Source organism: Eublepharis macularius, chromosome 5, assembly GCF_028583425.1.
Source record: "Eublepharis macularius isolate TG4126 chromosome 5, MPM_Emac_v1.0, whole genome shotgun sequence".
In the NCBI taxonomy this organism is placed as follows: Eukaryota; Metazoa; Chordata; class Lepidosauria; order Squamata; family Eublepharidae; genus Eublepharis; species Eublepharis macularius.
The window spans coordinates 118,245,483-118,259,761 of NC_072794.1; the positions used below are offsets into that span (position 1 = coordinate 118,245,483).

At 40.9% G+C, this 14,279-nt stretch overlaps 1 protein-coding gene across 1 annotated transcript in view; it reads right to left on the reverse strand.

Annotated features, from left to right (window-relative positions):
• PLXNA2 (plexin A2) overlaps positions 1 to 14,279 on the reverse strand; it is a 546,864-nt gene that overhangs the window by 529,777 nt on the left and 2,808 nt on the right. Inside the window, exon 2 of the mRNA XM_054980080.1 lies at positions 11,537 to 11,719. Coding sequence (XP_054836055.1) covers positions 11,537 to 11,719 — 183 coding nt within the window. The remainder of the gene's footprint in view (positions 1 to 11,536; positions 11,720 to 14,279) is intronic.

The window sequence follows — 14,279 nt, forward strand, 5'->3', positions numbered from 1 at the left end:
TAACTTGAAACACAGATATAGCAGGATTAAGTTAGTTAAGCTTGGATTCTGCCCAGTCCTTGAACTATTTGTTCCCATGGCTCATTCTTGCAGAAGTACAACTTTCAAAGCTGACCTTTACATACATCTCAGCCATTTGTTGCATTTAGCATTACTTAGAGACATTATACCTCTGAACAGCATAACCAGAAAACCATTTTCTTGGATTCTAATATATACATATCTTGGCATCATTCCATTGGGAAATAAAACAACTCTCACACAGGAATTCAGACTTTGGCTTCAGATATTTTCTCCCTGTCCAAATTTTATATTAAAGAATTAATCTCTAGGCAGCTGTGCATCCACAACATCTTTACAGACTGTTTCTATTGAAATTAATAGGAGCCAATTGTGGTCTTGCACAGTGCCTTCCAACACTACAGATATACAGAGTTTATTTCTGCAATGGTTTTTTGCTCTTCATTCTCATCAGTGTCAGAAATACATAGAATGTATCAGATATCTGTGGAGTTTCAAAAGAACTGCCATGTATCTGAACATCTGTTCCACTCATAAATCTGTTCTTTCCCCTCCTTGCTTCCTTATGCAACTGGCTTTTTGTGCAACCATACACCAGGCTAGGACAGTTTAGTGCTAACTGCACATTACATAGTCCTTCTGCAAAGGGTGATGAGCAGTAGGCATACTAACCAGCTTTCCCAAGTTGGAAAAGTGCCATCACCGTACAGGTGAAACTGACGATAGGTTTAAAATCCCGTTTTAATTCTACACTCATTCAAATTTGCTACAAAGGTGGAAGTGGTTTCACCACTATTCTTTGCAGTCATTGAACCTCATATTCCAAGCCTGATGTTGGCATTATCTAGTCCTCATGCAAAGGCTCAGTGAACCATCATAAACCTAAAAATAAACTTGTTAGCCCTTGAAAGTGAACTTCAAACTAGCTTCAGAGATGGGGGAGTTGCTTTTCAATTAACCCCCAGCTTTTGCAGAAAAATTTAGATTCAACAGCATCTCTCTTTTTCTCTGAGCAGCAAGTGGGAGAATTTCTGCAGCAATCCTCTGAGATTTTTTTTTTTTTTGCCCCGTGATGGAAATTAAATTGGGCAGAATCATACATATGGACAATCTGGGATATTTGCCTGCATCAGCAGAACTGCAGTATTTGTATCAGAAATCAAACCTGGCAGATTATAGCTGCACCCTGAAGAATGCTATGAAATGAAAGAAATGTTCAACAGATCATCTTTAAACTGAGACAGTGGTAAGAAGTGGTGGGGTGGGTGAGACTTTTTCCTGCAAACCAGCTTTGTCAGCAATAAAATAGGTACACATGGTCTAGTACTTGGACTGGGGTATGGAATTCAAGAGGACAAAGTTTAGAACAGAGAAAAAATAGAGCTCTGCCTAATGCTGGCTGGTACCCCCCCCCTTTTTTTTTGGTAATGGGTTTTGCTTTTAAAAGTAGTTTTTTAAAATCATTGGGGACATAAGTTCTTCCATTCTTATCTAGTAAAATAGCTTTCACAAGATCTTTTCTTCAGGGAGCAGCCTCAGACTTGGCATTACTGAAAATCAAGACATACCTGACTTGCACACAATTACAAAAGTTTTCCAGCGGCACAAGTTTTCTCAGAAGTCTGTCATAGCTTCACTTGCTTGGAAGTTAATGCAAATCTATTAGGCTGCAAAAGATTTTGTATTTTAAATTCACCAACAGTACCATTTCCTAAAAGGTTTAAGTAGTTAAGGATCCTAAACCTTTGAGAAATCCCCCTGAGACTTAAAATAAGACCCTAGATCATTTTTGAAATGGAGAACTGGCTGCTTTTGCACATTTAACCCATGTATAACACTCAGCTGAAACTGCCTCACTTAAAGTGCAAGTGTGGAAGAACGCCAAGAAGAGATCCTCAACAGCCAATGGTAAGAGATCCTTGAAACAGTAATCACTCTGAATCACACAGAGTGTCACAGTGTCTTGTTCTAAACTGAACAACAAAAATTTCCACCCCCTTGCCAGAACGTTTATATCCTCCACTATCTTTCTGGCTTCAATGTACCCTTCGAGCATTCATCATGGATAAAGTTGGGCCCAGTCCCTGGAGGATCCAGCACGCTCTGAATGTGTCCCAGGAAGAAAGATCCTCCATAGGCTGGTTGTAAACTGTAAATAAACTGCCAACACTAGCCTTGCCAAGCTTCCAAAAAGTCCAGTTCGTTGGGCCCTATGGGGCTCATAAAACAACAAAACAAACAGCAAGCTCACTAGCAGGAGTCTGGGAAGCAAGCCAATCTCATTATAGGAGAAGCAGCATTAAGCCTGCTCTCTCTTTTGGAGCAGACAACCCCCCCCCTCTTCAAAAGTCAGTAATAGCTGTGACAGACTGGTTACTAAAGCAAAGTAGTATGGGAAGTAAAGAAAAGAGGGTGGAAGAATCTTTGTATACAAACGAGTGACAGCATGGCAAGTACCTAAACACACTCATAAAGAGCTTTGCAATTTGTGGCAGAGCTAAGGTATTTCCAAGTGTCCAAAAAGGTTAAGCTTGAATCACAGTGAAAGAATTTTTCAAGTTTGCAAAAGGAGTCTGGACAGGCCATAGTCAACTTTTCAATCTCAAATTGAGCTTTCCTTGGCTAGATGGAATACAACACGACCCAGATGCCTGGAACCTAAATATGTACAATTTAATTTTGCCTACCACAGTAGCTTCTGGGAACAAGGGTTTGTAGCCATTCAGGATGATTTACAGGGGAGAGAAGGGTCTTTTTGTAAAGTAAGGTGCACTACACAAAAATACTCCATTGGCTCATCCTGCAGCTCATCCAGCTGCAGGTTTTGTTGAGTCTTGATAGATGGGCAAAATCTGTGTTTGCCACCAATCCTACCCTCTACTGATGAAAGAGAAATGGAATCAAGTCTGTGATACCACACAGAGTTTTGGTGGTTTCCACAGAGCCTCCGAAGTGAGCAAGTCTCCGTGCCTCCCCAGCAGCAAGCTTCAAAAGTAGGCTCATCCTGTCATGTTGTGATCACCTGAGGAGAGATGGACACTTGGCAAGAGAATGAATTTGTGTATGAGGTGAGTGAATTTGTGAATCCTTAACACTGACACAATCCTCCTCTCCATTCCCACATGTGCAATTACCTAGGTCAAAACAAGTCCTAATCATACCTGGGCAGCTAGATGTTTCACGAGACAGGACATGCAACTTCTCCCAGCAGCATCCTGTTCTGGTGGGAGGATGCAAGACTGCCCACTGGCATTCTTGTGGATCATAGCCTAAATGTAGTCTTCTGTGAAGAGGCTGCACTGTTATATTTCCCAGCTCTTAAACTGCACTTCAGCAATATTTCACATGAGGTAAATCTCAAAGAGAATTAATATAGCTGTGACATAGCCAGTGCTAAGAAACTCACTAGCTCTCATAATGATGGGGTCCTTTGCAGCACAGGCCCACAGCCCCCTCCCCTGAGAGAGAGGGGGGGCTAGCCCCAAGTATTTCACAAGAATTGGCTAATTAGCTAATAGGAAATAGCATATCACCAAAGGAATGTGATTGTTTTTAATAATGAATCCTCAGAGGATATGCAGATAAATTTAGAAAATGATACACTCAGCATTCGGACTCCCTTCCAGCAGGGAAATCCCCACAGGGTATAATGGGGGAAAATCCATTCAACGGAGACCACAGTTAATAGCTATGAGGTGGCTTACTGTGGCAATCAAGATTCCTGGCTTTCAACCCCCATTGGTTCAGATGGGTAATCAAAGTGGTGACCCTGTAAATTGTGTTCTCACTTCTCAACCATAATGTGTTAGGACAGGCAAAGCAACTGCATTACTGGGCTGTTTTTGCAGCATTCAGGAAACTGAGGCAGGGAGCTTCAAATCACCTGAATAATGCTGTACAGTATAATTGCTTTCAATAGCAGGTTTGTATCCCATCCATTGTTAACAGCCTTGTTTTTCTTCCTGTGTAAACAAAATTCCAGAGAGAAACATTTCCTGAAAGCATTTTAGATTTTCCTAAATTGCTGCTGGCAACTCAGGAGGGAATGGTTACTTCAGAGCAGAGCCGCCAATGTTTTAGGATTAGGAAGGAGGAGGAGCTGAAATAGGCATAGCCCTAGCAGTAGAGGCACATAAAAGTCTTTGTATCAATCAAAACACACAGGGCTGTAATAAGATATTCACAGCCAAGCCCACTTATAAGGCTGTGCTCGGGACTTAGGGAATTTTCGGTAATTAGTGGGTTTTAGCAATTAATGGATGAACTATGTGGTTTGATTTTCAAGGGACTCTTTAACAAGTCTCCCAACTAGTCCTTCCACAGCTGGTAAATTCCTAAACTTCACTGTTCTCTCTCTTAGAATGTATAACATACTACATTCTCAAATGCTGCAGATTTCATCTTAAGATAAGAAACCTTGAAAACTATGACTTGTGACAATCCTGAGAATTCTCCAAAACTATTCTTCCAAAAACTTGCACGTTCTTCCAGAATCAAACAAAAGTTTAAAATGCCATGAAACTTAAATCGGTTGATGCAATTCTGTACAAATCTGCTTATCTTTCATTGATGGCTGAATCATTTCTATTTTATTTATTTATTTATTTATTTTCAATTTATATTCCACCCTCCCCACATTTCCAGCAGGCTCAGGGCGGATTACATTTCCCCTTTGGATAATTCAGTTAACACTGAACCATAGTTCATCTCCCAAGATGCAGCCTTCTCTCACCACTAGCCACATCTGAGTAGGGATACTGTTACTTTGGTGGGGGTGGGGGATCTCTTGATCCCAGTCCTGCCCCCCCACCTCTCACCTGGCCAGCAGGGGGGGAAAGAGTGGGAATGGGTCTGGGAGCCCTGCAGCACATTCCTGTGTACTCTAGAGCACTTCCTTGTCGCGCCAGGAATGATGTCATTCTCAGCAAGATGAGGAAGTGCTCCAAACAGTGCATGTGCTGCATACACGTGCAAGGTAAGCTCTCCTGGCATGCCCCCCAAGACCTCCCCTGGCCCCTATTTTCAAGGCTGGGGGACCTGGCAACCTTAGATCTGAGGGTCCATTTATACCGGAGAATGGAAAAAGTTTTCTTTTTAAAGTCTGTCTTTGAGCCATTTCTTACAGCATAGCTTTATTACCTGAGTAAAAAGTCTTCTTGAATAATGCAGTTTTTCATAGTTTATGGAAAGTCAGGAGTGGGAGCCTTCCTAACCTCTTCAGCCATAAGGTGGGTGCCCCCACAAAGAATGCAGATGCGTGGGCTGCTGTTGATTTTGCCCATTTAAAAGACCTCGCCAATCAGTGACTGCCTTCTGTTGTATGGAAGACTGAAACTACTGTCCTCTTGTACAGTAAAGACTGAAGTGAAACTAAAGTGGGTTGTGCAGGTGAAGTAAAATTTAACATGGAAAATATCACCAGGTTCTAGAATAGGGAGCCAGTTTGGTGTAGTGGTTAAGAGTGCAGGACTCTAATCTGGGGAACCAGGTTTGATTCCTCACTCCTCCGCTTGAAGCCAGCTGGGTGACCTTGGGTCAGTCACAGCTATTAGTTCTCTCAGCCCCACCCACCTCACAGGGTGTTTTGTTGTAGGGATAATAATGACATAGTTTGTAAACTGCTCTGAGTGGGTGTTCAGTTGTCCTGAAGAGCAGTATATAAATAGAATATTATTGTTATTGTTATTATTATACTGTCCAGCCTGCCAGCTGACATCCTTTTCCTAAGTCCTGCTCTCTGTGCCCTTCTCTGCATAGATGAACAACTAGACATGGAACTTTTTCAACAGTGGTAACTCTACTTGGACTCATCCAGGCACATAAATATAACAGTCAATAGGATCAACTATTGGGAAAGAAAAAAAAATGCCTAGGAATAACAAACAATATGGTCAAGACTACAGAGACTAAAGATACAATTAGGCAAATAAAAATGTATGTCAGGAAGTTGAACATTACTAGTACATCTGTTAGGGCACAGAGAGTATGTTCGACTCTTTACTTAGGTCTTGCCCTCCCGATGCAACTGCAAAAATATTTTCATCATTTGACAGTAGCAAAGTTCAGAAGAGCTTTTACGCTGGCAAGAATGAAAGCTCTTCCCTCAGCAATTTTGGAGGGTAGTTACAAAAAAGTACAGTATGCTAACAGAACATGCAGATGTCCATATGATAAAACTGAAATCATTGGACAGATGATTATAGAATGTCCCATATTTAATGTTGAGGGCAAGCTTAATCATCCATCTACCTAAAAACATGGAACTACCTAATATGAGAGCGCAGGTGACACGGTTATTATCGAATACAAATGATTTCGTTACTTTTTCTGGGAAAAATATATAGGGGCAATAAATATCAGAGAAAGGTTTTCCCCATTTTAATTTCTGCTTAAGGCAATAGCCATATGAGCAGTACTAGACAGTCAGACAGATTAAACAGTGGTGACTTGAGGCTTGTCTGGTACTTACCTTGCTATCTTTTAGGTGCCAGGCCCAAACATTTTTTAGTCAGGCTTTTAACAAACAGGTCCCATCATTTTAGCTGTTTTTATGACCTGCCGGTAGCCTGTTGCCTATTTTATGGATGTAGGCTGCTAAATGTTTTTATTTCTTGTTTTAACTTTGATAACTGTATGTTATCAAAGTATTATTGCATTGTTTTTGTTTTGGGAGCTACTGCAAGCAGGACTTTGGACAGGTGGTATAACTGTGTTCTAAACAGATAAATAACATAGTTACTAGTCCTTGGTACTGACTCTGCATCTGCACCCATGTGTGATGCAGAATACTGTTAAATAAGATGTCTTACAAAAGCCATAAAGGGCTGGTTTCATGCCTTGGATAAACTCACCTCAATCTAATTTCTGGCAAATGTTTGCCAATCTCTTAAATAAAAGAGACATAAAATCAGAAGCTCATTTCTTTTCTTTATACTATTCACTTAATGTTGTGAAACAGACCAGCTATATAAATCCCCTCTGCATCAGAGATCCAACCATTTAACAAGCCTCCACAAAATAAATGCCAACAGGAATTAAACCAACCTGAAAAGAGCATTCCTTTAGCAATTCTGCATAATTAATGGGACACAATTCTACTTGGTATATTAAATAGTCAACATGCAGGCAGAAGCAGCTTGCTTTAAGCAGCTTTAAAGCAGGGCTCTCTTCCGTTACTTAAAGTGCCATCCTAAGCAGAGTTACATCCTTTTAAGTCCTTTGAAGACAAATAGGCTTAGAAGGATATAACTCTGATTAGGATAACCCTGTAATTGCAGTACACTGCCCCCCCCCCACACACACACACCCAGTGCTTCCCACTTATTAACTAGTGCATCGCTACAGTCTGGAAAGATGAAAGTAAGGAGCTGCTGTTCAGAAAAGGAACCTGAAGGGGAACCAGCCTGGAAGGCTGCAGTGAGAAGGAGGAGACTAGAGATGGACACGAACCAAAACTTTAGGCTGGTTCATTTGGTTCATTTTTTGATTCGTCACTGCAGACAGCCTAGTGCCGATCAATCAGTTTCCTAGGCAACAGGGGATGGACTTCCTGAAGACCTTCTGCTAATCCAGAAGTGGCCTTCTGCTGACCCGGAAGTGACAATTTTCAAACCTCGATGCGACGTTTTCACGAACCAAACAAACCTGTTTGCAAACCAGGGGCAGGTTCATGAAAGTTTGTGGTTCGTGGTTTGTGAATTTTGACGAACCATGAACCACATGGTTTGTTTTTCCCCAGTTCGTGCCCATCTCTAGAGGAGACCAGTCAAAATTGCTCCTATCTTCCTCTTTTGCCAGCAATGCTTCCATTGATGTCAGAGTCTTCCGGTTCTGCTTCATGGCAGCTCCCTGTCCTGTGTAATTTTGTCCTCATAAGTCCCACAACATCCAGCATCTGCTCTCAGGGGTTACTGTGGGACTTGGGATACAGAAAGGATCCATGTTAGAAAGCACCTTTTGCTCATACTTCATTGGATCCAATTCCATATCTCCTTCAGGTTTTGTTTTAACATTTCTTGTGGTGGTAGAATGTACCCTCAAGTCACAGGTAACTTATGGTGAAAAGTTTGACCATACAGGGGATGGTGAGAATGTAAGTAGACAGATGCCCCATGATGTAAAGTGAACATATGAGCATTTTACTATGGCCATAACTAGAAACCAAATGTATCGGATGATTAACTTCTTCATTTGCATATGTAAAGCTGTGGAAGTCCTTTATAGGAAAGGTCTGTGGAACAGCCTGCTTCTGTCCTATGAGTTTGCTTCTACTGCTGGCATACTGCTTCTAGTGATTGTCAGAATGCAACACTATGGAGTTATTTATCCAGATCATACATCCTTACACGGAAAGAACATATCCATATACACCCACCTTCAGAAGAGGGCTTTGTGAATGTTCCCCTAGCATTGGAGGTCCATTGATGTGGATGGCAGACAAGGGACCCCCTATGGCTTTGGATCACCTGGTCCATTCTACTGTACTGAAAAGCGTATGGGCTTTCCTTCACTCAGCTAAGACTTTGTTTTTAGAACACATGTTTGATAGATCTTTATAATATTTCTGTAACACTTCTTATAATATAACAATTAGGATTTTATGGTATTGATAACTTTGGGGTCTACAGGTTTGTTGTTTTTCCGAAGCCTCCTTAAGCAATTTATGAAAAGGTTGGATAAAAAAGTGTAAACAAAAATTTGTATTTCAAAAAATCAGTAGCTTTTAAGAAGTGAGCTAATGCAGCAACTGGAGAAAACTATGCAGACTGCTGAACACAGACATTAATTGGACCCTGTGTTGTACATGGCTGATTTGGCTTGAATTCATGAAGCAAAAACACATCACAGACTGTCCTGGACCAGGGCTTGTAGGCACTGCATTCATCCAGAAGCACATGGTACACCTGAGTCCTCTAGCTGCTGGTCCTCAGTTCAACAATCCCCTTCCCCTTCCTCTTGGGATTTGTCAATGGCCAAGTATTAATCTCTTGCTGAGGTGATACGGGACGTTTTCCTCTACACAAACATTTTTGTGAATAGGACAAGGCATGTTTTGGTTAATTGTGTGTGTGTGTGTGTGTGTAGAAGAATGTGCACACCTACTCTCCTTTATCTATGTTGTATATATTCTGTATGCATGTAACGGCTGTGATAACAGGAAACAGAGTGCTGAAAATGTCGTCTGCATTGTAGCATAACCTTTTTTGTGAACTGGTCTGCTAGGCTATATATATATATATATGCAGACAAATACTGCAATAGCTATGGCAGGTCAAAATTACCAAGCTCTGGTATCATTCAACTGAAATTGATGGTGTTTGAATACCGCTGAGATTTTATATACATATGTTTATGTATATGTACATGTACATGTACATATACAGTTAGCTTAAGCATGTTTTTCACAAAGCAAGGCTTTCCTTGAAGGGCAAAAGAATGTAGGGTATTTTGTTGCCTCAGGCAAGAAGCTCTGCTTTTGTGATGCAAACAGGAAGGACTGTTATCTAAATGCGCTTCATCAACCACACAAGGATCCATAAGAAGGGTGGAAGGTGAGAGACAAGAAGACAGTACAGAACAGCAAAATTTACTCTAGGCTATGACTATCAAAAGGCTGCCCGTGCTAATTAACCCATTCATTCCACATTAAGAACTGCCAAATGATGCACTCCCTGTAACAGGACTTTCAATGCAATAAAGCAAAGTGCTACTGAGGCTGTTGGGTCATCAGGCTTTGACATCAGTCTTCAGTGCACAGTCATGAATCAAGAGAGGAGCTGCAGAGAGTGCAACACATAAATTCTAGGGAGTGATTGAAACTCCTGTTTCAACCCTATGTCAGATTGTCTCTCATGTAAAAGCAAGCCCTTAAGGAGGCACCTAGATCAGGATTCACCAATTTTGTTGAGCCTCTGGGCTGTTTTGGAGTTTTGAGAATGAAGATCTGACACCCCTACAAAATGGTTGCCAGGGAGGCTTGTGCCAATCACAAAACGTTGGGAATATGTGGAGTATTCTGTGCATATGGAGCAGCAAAGACAGATAATCCACCTCCCAGTGTCATTTCCCAATGGATATACCGCTTGGGGGGAAGACAAGAGTCCTTCCTCCCCCTGTGGCAGCGTTCCAAGCCCAATTGGGCTTGGATTTTAAAAACCCATTCACTGCAGCTACTGTGTGGCTGTAAGGAATCTGAGTTGGGTCCAGGAAACCCAGATCCAGACTGTTAAAGACCTGACCGTATAGTTTGGACCTAAGATGGCTATGTGAAGGCAGCCAGCTAATACAGGTGATGGGGTGCAAACTAACTCTGCTAAAAAACAGTTAATCTTGCCTGTACTATCACAAACATTAAGCGAAGCCTGAATATGTGACATCATGCACTTGCCAGAAAGTAATCACTCACTATCGTCCTACCAGTTCTGGAATTATCTTTTTCTTAAGTGTCCATATTTATTTATTCTTTCCTCTCATATAGACTCAAGGAAAGTTTCAAGGGCAGAGGAGATTTTTTATTATTATTATTATTTACAGATAAATGGCAGGCAGCATTTTCCATCAGTATGTTCAGATGCATTTCATGAGCTGTAAACAAACCTTTTCAATTGCAAAAAGTGTACATTTAAATCCTTAGCAGCTTTTTAAAAGATTATCCTGCCACTCCTGAACACTTTACCAGGAGAAGTTATGTCTCCAGTGGTTTGCTGGAAAAAAACTGCAATTTTTATTTTGCTAGGAATGATTATATGGATATCATAAAAAGTCTCTTTTTTGTTTGAGAATTCTAAGAGAAATGTAAATATAAAACCAACATCTTAATGTCTGTATATTCACTGCTTGGTTTTAATACAGATCAAGAACCAATGAATTAAAGACTTTTAAAACTCTAGTCAGAACCACTTCTTGAACACTAGCTACTTGCTTCTCAGCCATTCAATAAATAAATATATTAATACAACAATGTTTCTTCCAAATAGCAATTGCAAGTAATTTTTGAAACTTTGCATATTTTCTCAGCAACATAGAAACAGAAGTTAAGCCTTTGATAAAATGTGAAATGTATATAGAAAACCATCACATATGCAACTTCAGACAAAAGACAGACAATAGACAGATCCCATGATGGGAGAAAATGGCAAATAAGTGGACACTGTGTAGACACAGCTACATTTAGTAGCATCACCCCAGGATTATTCCTCTGCTTTGAAACAATAACTCTGCAAGAACTGTGTGGACGATTCCTGCACTTCTTTTTATGTTATCTCACTTCTGTACATATTCAGTGTTTGTAATTGATGAATTTGAAATTACATAACAATTAACAGTGGATATAAGTTTAACTTACCTGAACAAGAGTTTTCAGGAGTTCTCTATTAACTATTTTACTGTCATAACTGTTTACTGTAAATGGATCTTCACAACTATCAGAAGTTGGCTGCACTTTTGTGGACCACCAGTACATGGAGAAAAGAAAAATGTGGTCTCAAGCTCCCTGGAGCCAAAAGAACACACTTACCTTTTTCAGCTTGCCACTCTTGGTCCCCACAAATACCACACTGTAGTCATTATAGACATAGGAAGTGACAGAAGTCATCCGGTCCCGGCTGGAAGTGTAAAGGGTCACTCCCTCTACTGGTACGGAGCCTCCCAGTGGCTGGTTAATGTCCAACCCACAGAAATTATCATCTATCGGGACTGGCTGAAAGGGAAAAAACATATAGGTGAATGTGAGTGAAAGAAAAGTACAAGTTATACTTTTTAAACCATCCTAGGCAGTGTATGATCGACACATTATGATCATTTGAACCTAAGTTAGCACTTTGAAATTTGAGGCCAGGAGCAGCCATATTTTTTCTGTATGTGTTTGTGTTTTGCTCTGGAATCACTTTGTGACCCACTTTGGAGATTCAGTTCACTGTACCCATTCTTGATCATATTTTACAGGGCAATCTGACAACTCATCAACATATCCATTTTATTCATGGCTCTTGTAACACAGCTGTGACTTGGACAGCTGAATTACTAGAACCATAAGTGAAACTGGCAAACTGATGTCTTTCAATTACTCTGCCCCTTTGTTTCTTCAGGACCGCGACTCCATCTTCTCTTTTTATTCCTCTCTTATCCACACCTTGAAACTCCTAAAGTGACACTCCTACCCTGAGTATTTCCATGTTAAAAGGAAAGTATTGCTTCTTATTTCCTGGATGGTCATGTAATGATTCTCTTAGGGCTTGTGCACCCTCAAATCACACACTGCCGTCAACTATATTTTCTTATCTTGTATGATTAAGTCTCAGTCATAAGAACAGCACTGCATCCCGTTCCAAGAAGGTCTAGATGATAGAGAGATAGTCTGCTGTGGAAAAAATCATGGAAAAGCCCTTCATGTTTTTTTAAGACCATGGCAAACAAACGACTTAGATTGATTTAAAAAATTGCCTGGTGGCAACCTCACCATTATCTGATCCAGCACCTTACTACCAAGTAATGGTCAGAAAACCAGTCTGCTAACTCCTCTTATTTTTAATGCTATTCAAGCAAAATCTCTTTTGCATCAAAGGCCATGAAGCTTTGCCATTAATTGCCTTCATTCCTGCTGCACAAAACCAGATCTGGCCAATAATTTTGTGGATCCCATCTTTGCCATCCTCATCACCTCATTATAGACTGAGGATCCCACTCTGAAATCCTGGTATAAGGGAGGAATAGGAAACCCCCTTTTTCTCTGTGGATAAGCATACATTGCAAACTTAAGAATTACCAAAAGAGCTGCATAAAGTTGATGGATTAATTTGGATATGGATGGCAGATTGCCTGATTGTTTAGCAATTCTGTTATAGAAAACCATATACGGACCCACACAAAATGCCATCAAAGTTCTTTCTGAGAAGACAAAGACAGCATAATCTATTCTTCATAACCACTCCATCCCGCATTTTTCTGATTCATATCCTGAGTCAGAATTTTTTCCTCCATAGCCCAGTAAATCCTGAGAGGGAAATAAGCACACAGCTAACCCCTAACCATTTATTTGGCCTAACTTTAGCCTTTCTGTGATTACATTGCAATTCCTAATTCTCTATTCTTTTTTTCCCCTAGAAACAATCTGGCAGAAATATGATGGCCAAAACTGACTACATCATCTTCCCTACTTGTGAAAAATCAGCTGCTAGTGGCTTGGGATTTGCCAACCACAGAAAGTGCAGTTGTCTGCACTCTGATAGGAAATTGTGATTTCCCACTGAAGGCTGCGCCCTCCTTTCAGGAAAGCAGCCAACTCAGTTCTGTACAACAGTATGACTTGATAACAGAGTTAAGGTTCCACACTCTCAAAGTACTTTCCTTTAAGGAGATGGACACTGTAAGAGGATAAGCAGAGCAGAAAAAAGCCAGCCTCTGCCAATCCCACAAGGATGTTCTAAGCAGCTGGCAGAACTGTGCAGTTCCCTTTCCCCCTTTCCTGATTTCTTTCAAGACTGAATGCTGAGCTCTCTTGTGAAACAAGGCAGGTTCAAAAGACAACTCGGCTAGTCCTGAGTCCTGACTTTTCAGTTACCCCAGAAAAGTAACTTGCTTTTGCTCCTGCTCTCCATTAGTCAGCAAGAGAGAATAAATGTTGCTGTCCTTCCTCTGTGACCACTTAGAGAACCTCTGTAAATGGAAAACCTTGAAGAGTAAATTCATGTTATTTATGCTGACTGGGGTCAAGCAGCATTCCTGTCTAATTGCAAGCAACCTAAAGAAATTCATGTTCTGGCTATTAAAAAAACTGTTTCCACTGGCTGCATTCATATAGTACCTTAAATGATCTGCCTCAATTGGTCACCACTAGAGATGGGCACGAACAGCAATACAAACTAAAAAAAGCCACGAATAGCCCAATCAGCCGTTCGTGAACAAGCTGTTCCTGAGGCCCCATTCTAAACGAACAGGTGGTCATTGCAAGTCTCGTTCATTGCTGTTTGTCAAGCCAGACAATCTGGCACCTGCAATCAATTCCCTTAGCAACTGGAGGCAGGGACTGCCTGAACTCTGTCTGAACTCCTGCTGTTGCCCTGGAAACCCCAATCTAAGCCCAGTTTAGCTTGATAGGCAGGTCTTTCTTTCAAGTGTGAAGCTCCAAATTTGTTACAAGGAAGCAAAGAGCAAGGGGGAGGGGGACTCCCAGCTCTAGTTTTGAAGACAGTGGAGAGGGAGAGACAGTTGCTGTTGGCATTTTGAGAGAGAGACAGGGAGAGTGTATTGGAGCTTGAATT